This window comes from Mustelus asterias, chromosome 5, assembly GCF_964213995.1.
Source record: "Mustelus asterias chromosome 5, sMusAst1.hap1.1, whole genome shotgun sequence".
Classification (NCBI taxonomy): Eukaryota; Metazoa; Chordata; class Chondrichthyes; order Carcharhiniformes; family Triakidae; genus Mustelus; species Mustelus asterias.
The window spans coordinates 141492443-141509305 of NC_135805.1; the positions used below are offsets into that span (position 1 = coordinate 141492443).

General features: G+C 45.5%; 1 protein-coding gene across 3 annotated transcripts in view; it reads right to left on the reverse strand.

The window, feature by feature from the left end:
* Nucleotides 1-573: 573 nt before the first annotated feature.
* extl3 (exostosin-like glycosyltransferase 3) overlaps nucleotides 574-16863 on the reverse strand; it is a 90420-nt gene continuing 74130 nt past the window's right edge. For all 3 annotated transcript variants that reach the window (XM_078213423.1, XM_078213421.1, XM_078213422.1), the window contains exons 2-6: nucleotides 12347-15037; nucleotides 6698-6825; nucleotides 6386-6530; nucleotides 4402-4530; nucleotides 574-2596 (exon numbers count right to left, since the gene is read on the reverse strand). In XM_078213423.1, the coding sequence (XP_078069549.1) occupies nucleotides 2387-2596; nucleotides 4402-4530; nucleotides 6386-6530; nucleotides 6698-6825; nucleotides 12347-14479 (2745 nt within the window). In that variant the 5' untranslated portion in view covers nucleotides 14480-15037 and the 3' untranslated portion in view covers nucleotides 574-2386. The remainder of the gene's footprint in view (nucleotides 2597-4401; nucleotides 4531-6385; nucleotides 6531-6697; nucleotides 6826-12346; nucleotides 15038-16863) is intronic.

The following is a 16863-nucleotide window of genomic DNA, read 5'->3' on the forward strand; positions in this document are numbered from 1 at the left end:
CCTGCTGCCCCTGAAAAAGCAGCCAACATAATCAAGGACACCACACACCCCAGACATTCTCTCTTCCACCTTCTTCTGTTGGGAAAAAGATAAAGTCTGAGGTCACGTATCAACCGACTCAAGAACAGCTTCTTCCCTGCTGCCATCAGACTTTTGAATGGGCCTACCTTATATTAAGTTGATCTTTCTCTACAACCTAGCTATGACTGTAACAGGACATTTTGCACTCTCTCCTATGTACTCCTTGAATGGTATGCTCTATCTGTATAGCACATAAGAAACAATATTCTTCACTGTATACCAATACATGTGACAATAATAAATCAAATCAAAATCTAGGGAGTTGGGAAGCAATCATACTGAGCAATAGATGTCTGTTTGTACAAATATTGAATCATTGTGCCTCTATCTGTAGTCTGCATCCCTACAAAAGGTACACACGTGGGACGTCTATATTGTGATGCTATTCATGATGATCTCCTGTTTTATAAGAAGAGGTCATTAAACACAAGCACTTTCCAGCACATCCTGCGAGCCCCCAATGTTCATGTTTCCGTGAACCAAAGACCCCTGCTGTACAGTGCCCCAATGGAACTCCCTGGGTGGTATGGTGCAGTATTACTTGGGTAGGGGTTAGTATGCACAGAATCAAAGTAATTCAGATGTCATCAGACTAGAATTACATGATAGATACAAGGACTTTTATTATAAAGATATATACACAGGATGTTGGATATCCTGGAGTGTTTGCAATATTACAAATTCATGACAGAATTCCAATATCACGAGCTGAGCTCCATGTTCTTGCAGCAGCTAAACTTGGGAAAAATGCTCTGACTGTATTTCAGGCAGCAAGGTTACAAGACTGTCCATACTTCTCACCCTCTCCAGGGCAAGGACCAAGAAGTAGCCAGAGCAGGAGTCCCCACTGATCAGTTGTGCAGTGCATTTCATGGAATGTCAATCATCACATTGGCCGGAGGAGCCAATTTTTGTCAATCTCCCATTTGATTGTTTCTTTTCCCCATTTTGTTTCCACTCTGCAAGATGCCGACTGATGCTTTCAGGGGTTAAGGGCACCCGTGGCACCCTGTTGCTTTAGTGACCAATGAGGCAGCAACAGCCTTTTCCAATCCTCCCAGATGAGATGGTCTATGTGGCACACCCCAGCCAGTCTGTGCCTTTTTGTGTACACTAAAACCCCCAAATGTTTTGTGCCATTTGTTGCAACTTAAAGCATTAGCTGGTCATTTGTGAAAGTCCAATTACATAATACAAAGCAAGCAATTCCAAAATAAAACCCTGAGACATCAAAAAACAACAGAACCAAAAAGAAAACAATTGTAAATAAAACCCTAAGTTTAATACTTTTAGGAGCAACAGTGTAATGCCTGTGTGGCAGTGAACTGACACAACTATCATACCACCAGTGAGCAGCACGGTGGCACAGTGGTTAACACTGCTGCCTCACAGCACCAGGGACCCGGGTTCGATTCCCAGCTTGGGTCACTGTCTGTGTGGAGTTTGCACGTTATCCCGTGTCTGTGTGAGTTTCCTCCGGGTGCTCCGGTTTCCTACCACAGTCCAAAGATGTGCAGGTTCGGTGGATTGGCCATGCCAAATTGCTCCTTAGTGGCCCAAGATGCGTAGGTTAAGGAGATTAGTGGGGTAAATACATGGATTATGGGGATAGGGCCTGGGTTAGATGCTCTGTCAGTGCAGACCTGATAGGCCGAATAACCTCCCTCTGCACTGTAGTGATTCTATATGGGCTAAACTTGTGATTGTTTGATGTCCAAGGAGCTGGATGGGATATGAGGGAGAACTGATGGACACAACAGTACAATTTACACATTTCCTTCTCACTCATGGTGCCTCACTCTGTTCCTGATTGAAGGCTGTCCCAAATACTAAACAGAACAAAGAATCCAAAGGAGAAAAGTTGCATGATCACACTGAGATCTGACCAGTTTTGAGTTGAAGTTGGCAAATTTGACACATTGCTTGGCAGACAGCAATCTCCTCCAACTCTGTCCGTGATCCAATCTCACTCAGATTATAAATTAGTTCCCCCCCATAATATTAGCAAACAAGATACAATGTCTTTCTGCAATTTGGAATAGTATCATTTATCACATTTTCCATGTGGCAAATCTTTGCTTGTTCTTATTCTCTCTTCAGCCTTTCACGAAATAGGTTATTTAAATACAAACCAGCCTTATGATTACGAGTTAATGGTAGAATGTGGGGGAAGAATTTCATGATTGTTTTTGAAATAACTCTTCCACTTCTTCCCTGTGCATGTTGCTGATGAAATGGAGACTTAATGGGGTGGAATGACTGTCTGTGTCCCTTCCCACATGAGTGGGATGGGGTGGTGGAGTCCTCAGATAAATTTGAAACACTTGGTTTTGTCGTGTGGCAGCCGTGTTTTGAAGAGGACAGAGTCCACGCGGAACTGGGTGTAGAGCAACGGCATGTACCCGTAGACTTTCACAAAGAAGTTGATGCACTTGTGCCTCTCGTGGAAATGGGAATCATCGTGCGACAATGCCTGGGGACATCCTGGGCAACGGAAGGTCCAGCGTGATGTGACCTGTTGGATGGAGAATGTGAAGAGGTTAAAGCAGTGCTTCCAAATTTGAGGTTTCTGGGGATGGTTGGAAGTTGAGGGGAGCGGTGGGGGGGAGGGGGAGAGGGTGGTGGTGATGGCGGTTGTGGGGTGAGGGTGAGAGGTACCAAGGGGCTCTAAGGCAAGAAAAAAATTATGCGCTTACAGGGCAAGAGGCCTCAGAGCCAATCCCCAGAACTACTCCTTTTAAGTCCGCTCCACAGTCATGAAAGTTGCTTTTAGAAACCTAAATATTATTTCCTTCTTTGCAGACTCTAATGGGGAGCCGGGTGGTGAAGGGGGAAGTCACCATTGCTGCCACGATTGAAAGGAAGCTTGTGATCCCAAATATCTTTCCTGCAATCCACAGTTTGGGAACCCCTGGGTTGTAGGCCGTGGCTCTCAGTGAGGCAGGGGACAAAAGGACTGGAATCTCTGGTTTCACTTGCAAAGAAAATAAACTTCAATTCATGCAATTAGTGCAATTCATTTCATGATTCTTCTCCCACCCCCCCAAACCGGGGTTTATGTATTAGAGACGGTAAAGGAGGAAATTGTATTTATGTTTCTAAGAGCAACTTTTACAACCTCAACAACTGCATTTATATTGCACACTTAAGCAAAGCATCCTAAGGCGCTTCACAAATATGATGCAATACCAAGCTGCACATGGTAGTACGAGGCCAGGTAATCGAAAGCTTAAAGAGGTAGATTTTAGGCAGAATCTTACTAGAGACTGAGCAGTTTAGGCAGGGAATTCCAGAGTTTATTACCTTGGCAGCTGAAGGCACGGCCATCAATGTAGAGCGATTAAAATCATGGATGCACTTGAGGCCAAAATTGAGAAATGCAGATACCTCAGAGAGTGTAGGAGCAAACAGAGACTGCATGGGGTTAGGCCGTGAATGAATTTGAACACAAGGATGGAAATTTTTAAATTAAGGTGCTGTCAGTCCAGGAATCTATGTAGGTCAGCACGTATTAGGGTTGTGAATGAAGGTGACTCAGTACAAGTTGGGGTATAGGCAGCAACATTTTGGATGAACTCAAAGCTTACTGAGGATGAAAGACAGATGGGCTGATTTGAAGAAAACTGAAATGTTCAGATCATAGCAGACAAGCTGAGGCAGGGATGGAAATAACATCAAGGTATCCCAAAGTACTTTACAGCCAATGAAAGACCTTTGAAGTGTAGTCATTATTTTCATGTGAGAAATGCAACAGCCAATTTATGCACAGCAGCGATCTGATAATGAGCCAATCATATTTTTGTCAAGTTGATTTTAGGATAAATATTGGCTCCAGGACACTGGGGATTGCTCCACTTTGCACTTCTTCGAATAATGCCATGGGACCTTTTACATCCACCTGAGAGGGAAGTTTAGACTCATTTTAATACCTCACCCAAAAGATGACAACTCTAACACTACAGCTCTTGTTAAGGAGTGGCAGGAGTATCAACCTGGACTACGTCCTCTGGAATGGAATTTGAAGGCACGTTATGAGAAAATATACACTACGTTATCATTACTGTCAACCAACCCTTCCTCAGTGAATCCAGAACGCCATAATAGAGCACCTGACCATATTCTCATTACATGCACACAGCACCTCCACTCTAAACCTTTCCTTCCATACTCAGTGCATATGTAGGAAGGTTCCTTGTTCCACCATGAAACAGATTGGAATATTTCAATTTTAACATGGCATTGAGTGAAGTGCTTTATTAATGCAGACTCTTATTGACAGTCTTGCTGTGTTAAAGTCATATCAGTCTCAGCAGCACTGACCTTTATTGGTGGTTTCCTGGTGATGTGGGATACAAGGAAGTTCATGGCAATATCTTCACAATTAATGTACTCATCCACCATGTCCCGAATGGCCTGGGGCATGATATAGGAGTAGAGGTATGCATAGTACTGGAAGAGAAGAGCAAAACCTTCAGGAGGCAGCCTGACAATACAATTGAAAAAGAGGGAAGGGTAGAGATGCGGCCGCAGAACTAGACATGAGTTGAAGCTTCCTCTAATTCTCTCTGCTTCTCTCCTTAAGACCCAACTCCTTCATCAAACATTTGGTCGCCTGTCCTAATGCTTCCTTATATAGCTTGGTATAAAATTTTGTGTTGTAATGCTTCTGTGAAGAGCCTTGGAATATTTTAATACATTAAAGGCTGTACATAAATTCAAACTGGTGTTGAAGTTAGAACACAGATTTTCAAGATGAAAACCAGTTAATTTGCGAGCTTCACTAAAACTCAGTACACAGGAATATGTAACAAAAGACCCAAACGTCTCTACTGCAACTCAACAGTGTTAACTGTGCTGATAGAACGATTGGTACTTTCAACAACATTCCTTCTCCTTATAGGGACTCCCTGACCAAATCAACTTTGACCCCAAATGATCACAACACTGACTCAGGCCAATCCTGACCCCAACCAACCTTGGCCAACCACAAGTGAATCTAACACAGGCTGATTCTGACCCCCCTGAGCAACTGAAATCTGTTGATGTTCTATAAATAGGGGGTCCCCCGAGGCAGAGGCCAGTTTCTCCTGATGGATGTTGGATTGCAAATTGCACAAGTGCCAAGCTTGCCTGCTTGAGTTGCTGGGAGAGTGAAGAGGGAGATTAAAATGAATTTGCAAGATCTTTGATTTCTCAGATGGTAACTGTATTGCCTGGTGTGGAGCTGAGCATGCACACAAGAAAATATCCCTATTCAACACCTTGGCCAGCAGCAACAACAGTAACAATTTTAATTGATATGGCACCTTTAATGCAGTAAAATATCCCAAGGCAGCTCAGATGATCTTTATCAAACAATACACTCAGCCATAGAAGTAGACTTTCAAACAGGTGATTAAACACATAGTCAAAGAGGCAAGCTTTAAGGAACATTCTAACGGAGGATTTAGAGAGCAAATTTTACAGTTTAGGGCCCAGGTAACTGAAGGTATGATTGTCAATGGTGGAGCAATTAAATTGGGGTGGGAGGAGGGAATTGGGAATCGTTCAAGAGTCCAGATTTGGAGAAGTACACATATCTTGAGGGTTGTGGGGCTTAAGTAGATTACAGAGATAAAGAGGTGTGAGGCCACAGAGGGATCTGAAGGATGATTTTTATTTAAAATGAAGGTTTTGGCATACTAAGAGCCAATCTAGTTCACCAAGCACAGGGATTTAAAGCAGCTCGTATGGATTGCGACAACTAGCGTGGATTTCTATTGCTGACTGCATAAGGCAATTTATCCCAAGTCACTTATTGATGGTTATTGATCAAAGAGGTAAATGGAATTGAGCCATGGTCTGATTGTATGATGGAACAGGCTCATTGGGCTGAATGGTCTCCCCCTCTTCCTTTGAGCTGCATTACTCTCCTTCAATTGAACAGCCTGTGAACATACAGCCTTTGGCTTGCACATTTACAGTCAGGAAAGGTCCTGAGGAGGGCAAGAAATGATTGTGAACAGATCTTATTACAAGTCATTTTCAGTAGGGTATGGGAGAAAATTGGATATCTATTCGGCTTTGTATAATCTTTCTCCACCCACTTCCTCCTATAATTGGCCAGTAGAAGATCAGACCTTCATCCCTCCACATGCCAACTGTTAGATTTACAGAGTTACACATTCCAAACATGCACCCAACAATCGCAGTTTCAGTCTGTTCCTTTTTATGAGGGAACAAGCGAATCCACAGTTAATGGCCACTACCTGTATACAATAAAAAACAATGTACAATTAACAATCTTGACACAGCATGGACAAACCTTGTGAAAGAAGGCTGCGCCAGTCAGCACCATGGAGAGTTCACAGGAGTAGTTGGAGTTGTAGAGCCAGGACTGGTGGGCCATGTCCCAGGCATGGTATCTGCCAGGAAAACCCACAATCCGATCTCTTGCCTCTCGCCAAACTCTGGAAGAGGAAGTATATAAGTCACAGGACCAATGAGAGGAAGAAAAAGGCCAGTGCAATGGCACAATCTCCAGGACAAGACAGCGAACAAACCTATTCAGATTCAACTAATTGCTCTGCTCTGTATGGTCACTAAGCAGCAGATTATAAAGTTGGACTGTACTCACCTGAAGCCAAACATGATCTCATCATGGCGAAGGTGGGCATCATCATCAATAGAAAGAATTGCCTCTGTTTCAATAGTGTCCCAGGGTAAAAAACGATTATTTAAACTATTCTTCTCTGTATGAACAACCTAAAGGGAAAATAAATGATCTCAATGGGATGTTCCTGACCCGAATATCACATCTAATCAAACGATTAGCCCGAGAAGCATGTCACCAACTGAGCATCTCTGCCAATCAAATGATTTGAACCACAAAGATCTCAACCAATAAGACTAATGGACCACAAACTGACACAGAGCAGGAAGTCTCACTGCACACTGCATGAACCTCTCTGTTAATATCGACTTTCCCCTTCTTTGACACCCAGATGACATTTCCCTGCAGTTGAGAGAAAAGGGGTACTGTTTCCAATCCTCCTCTTTAATTCATTTAGGGATAGCCAGATAAAGGTACAAGAATGAGTCTTGCTCCAATTTCCCCTTCCCCCACAATTTCAGTCGCTGCTTGTCTCTGCTCCTCAATTTCTGCAGAGGCACAAAATCTGAATCTAGTCGGGACCTGTGAGTGCTCTGCATCACCGATGATCACTTTCACACCCACAGCAGTCTGGAAATGTTTAAAATCAACCTCTCTGCTCAGTCAATCTGTTCAAGGGGTCTGTGGCTAGCCAGGACTGAACTCCACTAGCGAATGGGGGCTGGTCTCCCCTTTCACACGGTAGCGCAGTGGTTAGCACTGCTGCCTCACTGTGCCAGGGACCCAGGTTTGATTCCTGGCTTGGGTGGAGTTTGCACATTCTCCCTATGCCTGTGTGGGTTTCCTCCCACAGTCTGAAAGACGTGCTGGCTAGGTGCATTGGCCATGCTAAATTCTCCCTCGGTGTACCCGAACAGGAGCTGGAATGTGGTGACTAGGGGATTTTCACAGTAACTTCATTGCGGTTTTAATGTAAGCCTACATGTGACACTAATAAATAAACTTTAAACATTCTCATGGACATCTACAAACAATATAGGATAGAAATTTTAGATGTGATCCCCATGGCTCAATGGATAACACTCTCCACTCTGACTCAGAAAATCACTTGAATATCGAAGCTTAAAGGATGATATGAAAGAGTGTTTTAGGTGATTGAGTAGGTAGGGAAAAGAGGAATCCAGAAGAGGGCATTATCTTAAAACTAGAGGCACCATGGATGTTGGCAGGAAGCACTTCTTCATATTGGCGACTTTCTCTCCCAAAGGGCTGTTGATGCTGTAGACCAGCTGAAAACTTCCAAAACAGGAGATTGATAGATTTTTGTTGTAGAAAGGGGTGATGGAACCAAGGCAGGTGGAAGGAGTTAAGCTACAGGTTAGTTGTGAGAGGCAGTGCAAAGGCATACTGTACCGCTGGTACAGTCAAGGTGTGTTTAACAGAGGGTTCAAGAAACATTATGCAATGAAGGGTAGGAACATGACAGGGAACATATGTTGCCTCGCCCGAAATCTGCAAACACTTGGCGAGAGAGAGGGGGAGCCCCGGGCCAGAGAGAGGGGGGGAGCCCGGGGCCAGAGAGAGGGGGGGAGCCCGGGGCCAGAGAGAGGGGGGGAGCCCCGGGCCAGAGAGATGGGGGGGAGCCCAGGGCCAGAGAGAGAGGGGGGGGGGGAAGGGAAGAGCCGAGGGCCAGAGAGAGGGGGTGGGGGGGGGGGGGGGGGGGGGCGGGGCGGAGGGCCAGAGGAAAGGGGGGGGGGGGGGGTGGCGGAGGGCCAGGGGGGGGGGGGGGGGGCGGGCGGAGGGCCAGAGATGTGGGGGGGGGGGGGGGGGGCGGGGGGCCAGAGAGGGGAGGGTGGAGTGGAGGGCCAGAGGGGGGGGGGGGGGGGGGCTGGTGAGCAGAGGGCCAGAGAGGGTGGGGGGGGAGCGGAGGGCCGGAGGGGGGGGGGGGGGGAGCGGAGGGCCAGAGAAGGGGGGGGGGGGGGGAGCGGAGGGCCAGAGAGGAGGGGGGAGGGTGAGAGAGGGGGGAGCGGAGGGTGAGAGAGGTTGAGGAGGGTGAGAGTTGGGTGTGGCCTGACAGGCAGGGAGGGACAAAAATCTGGCTGGGTGAAGTCTGGGCTGAGAAAGAAGAGTTTGATCCCCTGACTCTCACTGATTCCCTTCTCTGAAATCGAAGCTTAATGGAAACTGGAATTTCTGTTCCAATATAAACAGGCCTCTGACAATTACCGACCTTTCTCTAAATAGCTCCTTCCAGTGTGTAGAATGATTTCATGAGGATCCCAGTTTCCCTGCTTTCTCTGTGCTATGTTAGCTGGCACATACGAAGGACAACACTTGCTCTTGGTTGGAGAGGAAAGTCAGTCAGGATCCCAGCTCCTAATTGCTTTCTGACTGACACTGGCTAGCAGTACTCAGACACTGGGAAATCAAGTTGTGTCATGATGCCAGTCCACCCTATTCAAATAAAATGTCAACAGCATCATTGAATCTCACACATGTTTGAGGGTCAGTCTGGTGAGATTCTGATGGGCAACAGGCACCTGAGGGACCGAAAATAAGTATTGGCAACTGTGAAAGGCAAAATTAGCAAAGAAAGTGGGAGACCACCTCACAGCACATTTAGCTCAGCTCAGATGGTGGTGCCGATGTTCCACATTAGTCTCCTTCTGTCTTTCTTTTTCATTTGCCATCCTTCTATCCCTTTCTCCTTTATGTGCTCATCTACCTTTCCCTTAAATGCAAACAAGCCTCAATGTTTGTTTTATTGTGGGATGTGGGCGTAGCTGGCCATACAAGTATTCATTGCCCAGCCCGAATTTCCTCAAGGTGGTGGGGTGAGCCGCCTTCTGGAACTGTTCCAGGTCCATGCGTTATAGATACATCCATGATGCTGATAGGAAGGGAATTCCAGGATTTTTGATGCAGGGACAGTGAAGAAACGGCAACATATTTCCAAGTCAGGATAGTGTGTGGCTTGGAGGCAAACCTCCAGGTGGTGGTGTTCCCATGTGTCTGCTGCCCTTGTCCTTCCAGATGGTAAACTTAAAGTTTTAGAGCACAAAAAGAGATCCATCAGCCCATCGTGTCTGCACCAGCCAGCAAGCACCTATCTATCCCAATTCCATTTAACACTTGGTCTGTCGCCTTGTATGCTATGATGTTTCAAGTGCTCATCTAAATGCTTCTTAAATGTTGTGAGCATTCCTACCGCTACCACCCTGTGAGACAGTGACTTCCAGATTCTCACCATTCCTTGGGTGAAAAAGTTCCTCCTCAAATCCCCTCAAAATCTTCTACCCCTTATCTTAAATCTATGTCCCCTGGTTATTGGCCCCTTTGCTAAGGGGAAAGATTTCTTCCTATCTACCCTATGTCCCTCATAATTTTGTACACCTCGATGAGGTCCCCCCTCAGCCTTCCCTGCTCAAAGAAAAGCAACTCCAGCCTATCTTTATAGCTGAAACGCTCCAACCCAGGCAACATGTTGGTGAATCTCCTCTGCACTCTCTCGAGTGCAATCACATCCTTCCTCTGGTGTGGCGCCTTGAACTGCACACAATATTCTAGTTATGGCCTATAGAGCGTTCTACAAAACTCCATCATAACCTCTCTGCTCTTATATTCTATGCCTTGGTTAATAAAGGCAAGTATCTGATATGTCTTCTTAACCACATTATCTACCTGTCCTGCTACCTTCAGGGATCTACGGACATACACCCTACGATCCCTCTGGTCCTTTGTACTTCCTAGTGTCCTACCGTGCATTGTGTATTCCCTTACCTTGCATGTCCTCCCAAAATGCATTCCCTCTCAATTTTTAGGATTAAATTCCATTTGCCATTGTTCTGCACATCTGACCAGCCCCTCTATATCATCCTGTAATCTAAAGGCTTTCCTTCTTGCTATTTACCACCAATTTTCATGTAATTTGAATTTATTGATCATACCTTGCACCTTCATGTCGAGATTATTAATGTACACTACAAACAGCAAAGGACCCAGCACTGATCCCCATGATACACCAGCCGGCACAGACTTGCAGTCACAAAAACCCTTCGACCATGATTCTCTGCCTCCTGCAATTAAGCGGTTGTGAGTTTGGAAGGTGATACACCATGTGGTAGTGAGTTGCACATTCTAACCACTCTGTAGTTAAAGAAGTTTCTCCTGAATTTCTTATTGGATTTATTGCCAACAGTTTATGGCTCTTAGTTTTGGTCTCCCTCTACAATGGAAATGTTTTCTAACTGATGAAACTCCTTCATAATTTTAAGGAACTTGAGAGAACACCCTCCACCTGATAATACCAACCAGACAGTTCTGGCATCATCCTAGTAAATCCTTTCACCTTCTCCACCGTATGTATTTAGTACCTTTCATGACCACAGCACTTTATAACCAATTAAGTACTTCTCACGCTTATGCAACTGGGGAAAAAGAAATGTGTAAATACAGCAGATATATTTTTGTGCAGAGAAAGGATTGAGGCATTGTGATACAAATGTGATCACTCTACCAATGATACCTTGGATCCAGTGACGGTTTTTTCTCTAAAAAAAATTCTGTTCATCTCCTGCAGTTCTCCAGGAGACAGTTCAGACCAAACTGACGCTGTAACATGACAAAACCTTTATAGTAATTTGCATTAGTCTCTCTAATCTCCACTTCGGCAAGTCTCCATTTCAGTACAGAATGCAGCATGATATACCAGAATAGAATGGCTCCATAGCAACCAACGATTATATCTGAACAACTCCCAGGACACCCTTGGAATTGGAACATTTTTAGGTAAGAATTAAGCCACAAAAAAGCTATTACTAATGAGGCTGCTACAAACAAGTGGAACCCATTTGCTTCTCCCATTTCTTTGTCACAACAGACACACAGGTGAAGGGGAAGAGCCCATAGCTTTGCACTGAGTATGTTGCACCTCTCAAATGCGCCTGTTTGGGTACACAGAGGGAGAATTTAGCATGCCCAATCAACCGAACCAGCACGTCTTTCGGACAGTGGGAGGAAACCAGAGCACCGGAGGAAACCCACGCAGACATGGGGAGAACGTGCAGACTCCACACAGACAGTGACCCAAGCCAGGAATCGAACCTGGGTCCCTGGCACTGTGAGGCAGTAGTGCTAACCACTGTGCCACCTTGCATCATATTAAATGGACATTTCAATCAATAAAAAAACAAATTTGTTGGTATTGAATTTCAATATTGCTAAAACATGTTTGTCTTTTCAGCAATGAACAAACTTGTGCTTATTTAGCACTTTTCATGTCCGCAGAACCTCCCAAAGTACTTCACGTTGAATTTCTGAAGTGTTATCAATCTTGTAACTTAGGAAATGCAGCAGCCAGGTTCCCACAAACAGCAATATGATAATAAACAAATAACATGTTTAGTGAATTTGAGGGATAAATATTGGTCTTGAAAATGGAGAATGCCCTTGCTCTTCACGGAAACAGTACTGTTGGATCTTTTTGGTCCGCTTGAGAAAGGAGAGGAGCGCTCTCCTCCAACCCTACTCTCCAATATATCTGCATTCCTCCCACTCTTGTCTATCCCTTCTCTCCTGGGCTCGAGAGGTCTGGTCCTTTGCCATGTTTTAATGTGTTACACAGAACATTGCTGAACTGAAATACAGAGGAAACCAGAAAGAAAACATCCTTACCACAATGGGTACACCAATATCAGGCCACACAAGATCTTCAGATGGTGGCTTGGGAGAATTCCACACGACAACAACTTTATTCAAATAAGGTAGGCCATTCAGCCTCTCCAAGGAGTTCATCAGGACTTCCTCACGTTCATAGGTTAACATTACAACTGTAAACTGTTCCCTGGGAACGTTCCCGCCAAGCGCAGCTTGGAACTCCTTCCCAGACCCCCCAGCTCCTGCGCCTATTGGCCGGAACCCTGTCCCAGATCCAAGGAACTTGGCTTCTGAGGGTAATGTGGGGTCGAGTGGGGTGTGTGGAAAGAGGTGAAAAGGCCCCGGGGCAGCGTTCCATGCTCTGTAAGTGTCTCTGACAGTGACCGTGAAGTTCCGTAGGTATTTAGGGGAGGCATATGGTGGTTCAGTCTCAACAGGCCCCAAGTCCAAGTCTCCAGTGTCTGCAATGTTGGGATCGGTACCAGCGGCTTTTCCTGTCTTGTGAGGGATCTCCTTGGAGGGCTCTTCCGCAATAGGAGCTGCAGGAATTTGTATTCGAGTTCGCACAGTCGACAGAATGGTGCTCAGCACATTATCCGAGGTGGAAAAGTAGGTCTCCCATAGGAAACGGCCCTGATGTCTCATGGTGAGAAGGTCGCTGTCTGAGATGCTTCTCAGGAGGAAGTGGACTTCTGTTATGCGAGGCTTTGGCACCACTAGAGCTGCCTCATTCCAGTGTATCGTGTCATGATAGGGCAACTGTACGTGTTCCCCAAGGATTACCGGAATCGCTCCAACTTCCAAGGCTTCAAAAAGCCTCATGGAACAGCCAGTGGAAGCAATGAGATGGCTGTTCCCCGGTGTTATGATTAATACAAAAGTGGACAATTTCAGCAACTCCAGCCTGTCATCCCTCTCTCCACAAAGTGCCCACTCAGTAGGCAGGGCAGGTCGAGGCTGGTTTTTACAGGTGAACTCCACAAGAACCAAGTCCAACTTGCTGTCCTGGACAGCCTTCAAGGTGGTAATGATCCTGTCGTCATAATCAGCTGGAGCATTGCCCTCAATCTCTTCCTCGAAGGAACGGGCCTCTTGTAAGCTGGACATGAGTGACTCAATCTTCTCTCCCTGAAAGCTGAAGAGATACTTCCTTTTGACAGGAACCTGGGGAGGTATCTCCAGGAAGTTGGGTTCAGACATGGCGTGGATGAGTGGTGAGGGGATGAGATCAAACCCAGGACGATACTGCACATCATAGAAAGTGGACTGGACAACCATGGCCCTGCCTATGCTGACATTATAGAGCAGATTCTGTGTCTGGGACCTCCTGGACAGGTTGATGAGGAGATGATTGTGTCCATCTGACCTCCAATAAGGGAGGGAATGCAACTGCTTTTCAAGGTCAATGGATTTCAGTACTGTTGCATCTTGTAGCTCCCCAACCAAGACCATGTAGACACAGGCAACGTGAGGATTGTCTGTAATGTAGATGTTAGTCCGTGCAGTCGCCTGGAATGCCTGTTTGATTAATGGATCAATTAAAGCACTGAGTTGGTACTGTTCCAGCGGGTAGATGTAAACGGGAAAACCAGATGTAAGTGGACAGCGGGAGTAATCAAAACAAGAATGTAAGCGGCAGCTGTTGGGAGACTTTGGCAATGGGAAGTTGGTCTCATCTTTCTCTGGCAACAGGCGGATTGGCAGCGAGAGCTTTGGCTGGTTCTGTGCCACCAGCTCCTTGTAAGAGTGCTCGGTTTGGCTGATGACATTTTTGAGCTGCAGCAGGTCCTGTTTGGCATTCTCGATGCTCTTCTTGCAGGACTCGATCTTCAGGTTGAGTTTGGCAATTTCGCTGTTTAGCTCCTGCCGCTTGGCCTCGAGCTGGAGCAGCTCCTCGCTGACTGACTCCCGGATGCGGCACAGATCTTGCACGTGCTTTACCTCACACAGGGCGTTACCCGAACGTGGCTCGAAAATGCGTGGGCCTGAATCGTCAAGGTTGTCAATGGTGGTCAGGTAGTAATGGGCGATCAGCGGGAAGAACACCAGTATGATAAACAGGGTGAAGCTGAGCCAGGTCAACCGGATGCGATTGGACCATCTTAACATGCATGGCTGCCCTACATTCCCAACAACTCCGTTACGGAGCATGATATAAACTGGCAAGAGTTAGGGGCAAAAAAAAGTTTTTAAATTAAAAAAAAGAGAGGGGGATAAAACCCTCTCACAATCACAATCACGTTTGATCAGAAGCCATGATGGGGAAATCTAATCTCACTCACTACCCAAAGGGTTACTGTGTATATTCCTTTAGATATTTCCCATAAGCCGTTTACAACTCAACACCAGTAGAATGGAAATTTCATTTTCTCGTTCCTTCTTCCCAGCAATATCTCTCTCTCTCTTTCTTCTCACGGGGTTGCCAAGCAAACTGGAATCAATCAGCATATGCCTTCAGCTCACTGTAACCACTGGAGGTGCCATTGCCATGACGACGACAGGTCTCCGAGGACCACTGCAGATGCCTGTTAAGTTGGCCGTCTCCATGAGTGGCCCTCAGCATCCTGAACTGGCAGTCGAGAAGGTATTCACTGTCCTAAGATATTCATGAACCACAGCCACGTCAACGAGCTGGAGCTGACAGGTAACCTTGTCTTTGCCCCTTCTCTTGTCTCACATCACTTCACCTCCTGGCAGCGACATCATCAGCTGCAATAGAAGATGTTTCAAGTTAGTGTTTTCATACAGATAAAACTTTTAAACTAGCATCGAGAATGGGAAACATTTGCCAATGCTGCTTATTTGATTAAATCACTGTGGTTCTCATCAGCTGTTTAAATCCCTCAATGACCTTGCCACTCTGCATCTCTGTATCTCCTCCAGCCACATCACCATCAGCACTCCTCTTCAGCAGCTCCGATTTTCATGACCTCACCACTGCAGCTGTGCCTTCAGTTGCCTAGGCCCTGAAAGTCAGAAGTTGCCTTCCTAAAGCACCCCAACCTTCTCTGTCTTTCCATTAAGTGATTCCGCAAACCTAACATATCAAGCTTTTGGACATCTGTCCTAATATCACCTTGTGTGGCTAAATGCCAAATTTTGCTCAACATAGGAAGCACCATGGGTCATTATACTCTGTTTAAACACGTGATACAAATCCACTTTGTTGTTATTGTGCACAGGGTTTTGGAATAAAATTAAAACAGTAACAGAATTAATTAAATCGAGGCTCAGCTGGTGACAAGGATTGGGGTATCAGGGAAGAATTAAAGGGGTATTGTCTTTCCTGAGAATGTGCAGTATTGGAGGCTTTAAACAAACCACTGGCATGAATGCCAGAGAAGTTTCCAGGCCATTGTGTTTGTGCTGGAGGATCAGCAATCCAAAACTAATGTCACAGATCTGCATTTCCTCTGCTTCATACCTTTACACAATCCTCCTTTAAAACAGGTCATTCTTTTGAAGCAATGACCCGTTTCCAAACTGCTACAAACACATCATTTATTTGCAATGAAATAAACATGTCTAAACACTTCCTTTAGAAGACTGTATTTAGAAGCTTGTATTTAGAAAGCAGCTTTCACAGAGTTACATGACTCAAAACATCTCACAGGAGCATTTTCAAACAAAATTTGACACTGACCAAGTTTCTGGTGATTTGCCCTCATACCTCATTATGTGATTCAAAGTTTCTAAGGAGTTTCTTAAATGAGGAAAGAGAATTAAAGAGATGGAGAGAGGGAGGGAATTGCAAAGCCGAGGGTCTCAGGAGCTGAAAGCACAGTGAATACAATTAGGAAGACACAAGGGGCCAAAATCGGTGGAGCACAGATACTGTATTTTGGAAGGTTACAGGGCTGGATTTTGTTCAGAGACATGGAGGGATGAGACAATGGAGAGATTTAGAAAAAGGATGATCATTTTCAAATTGCTTAATTGGGAGCCAACATAGCTCAATGAGCACAGTGGGTGATAGGTGAATATGACTTGGTATAAGTGATAGAAATATGGAAACTAGGAGTAGGCCATAAGAACATAAGAAATAAGAGCAGGAGTAGGCCATCTAGCCCCTCAAGCCTGCTCCGCCATTCGATAAGATCATGGCTGGTCTGATGGTGGGTTCAGTTCCACTTACCCGCCCGCTCCCCATAACCCTTAATTCCCTTAATGGTTAAAAATCTATCTATCTGTGACTTAAACACATTTAACGAGGTAGCCTCTACCGCTTCATTGGGCAGAGAATTCCAAAGATTCACTACCCTCTGGGAGAAGAAGTTCCTCCTCAACTCTGTTCTAAATTGACTCCCCCGTATTTTGAGGCTATGCCCCCTAGTTCTTGTTTCCATTGTAAGTGGAAATAACCTCGCTGCTTCTACCCTGTCTAGCCCCTTCATTATCTTATATGTCTCTATAAGATCTCCCCTCAACCTTCTAAACTCCAATGAGTACAGGCCCAGTCTACTCAATCTCTCCTCATAAGCGAACCCCCTCATCTCCGGAATCAACCTGCTGAACCTTCTCCGTACCCCCTCCAA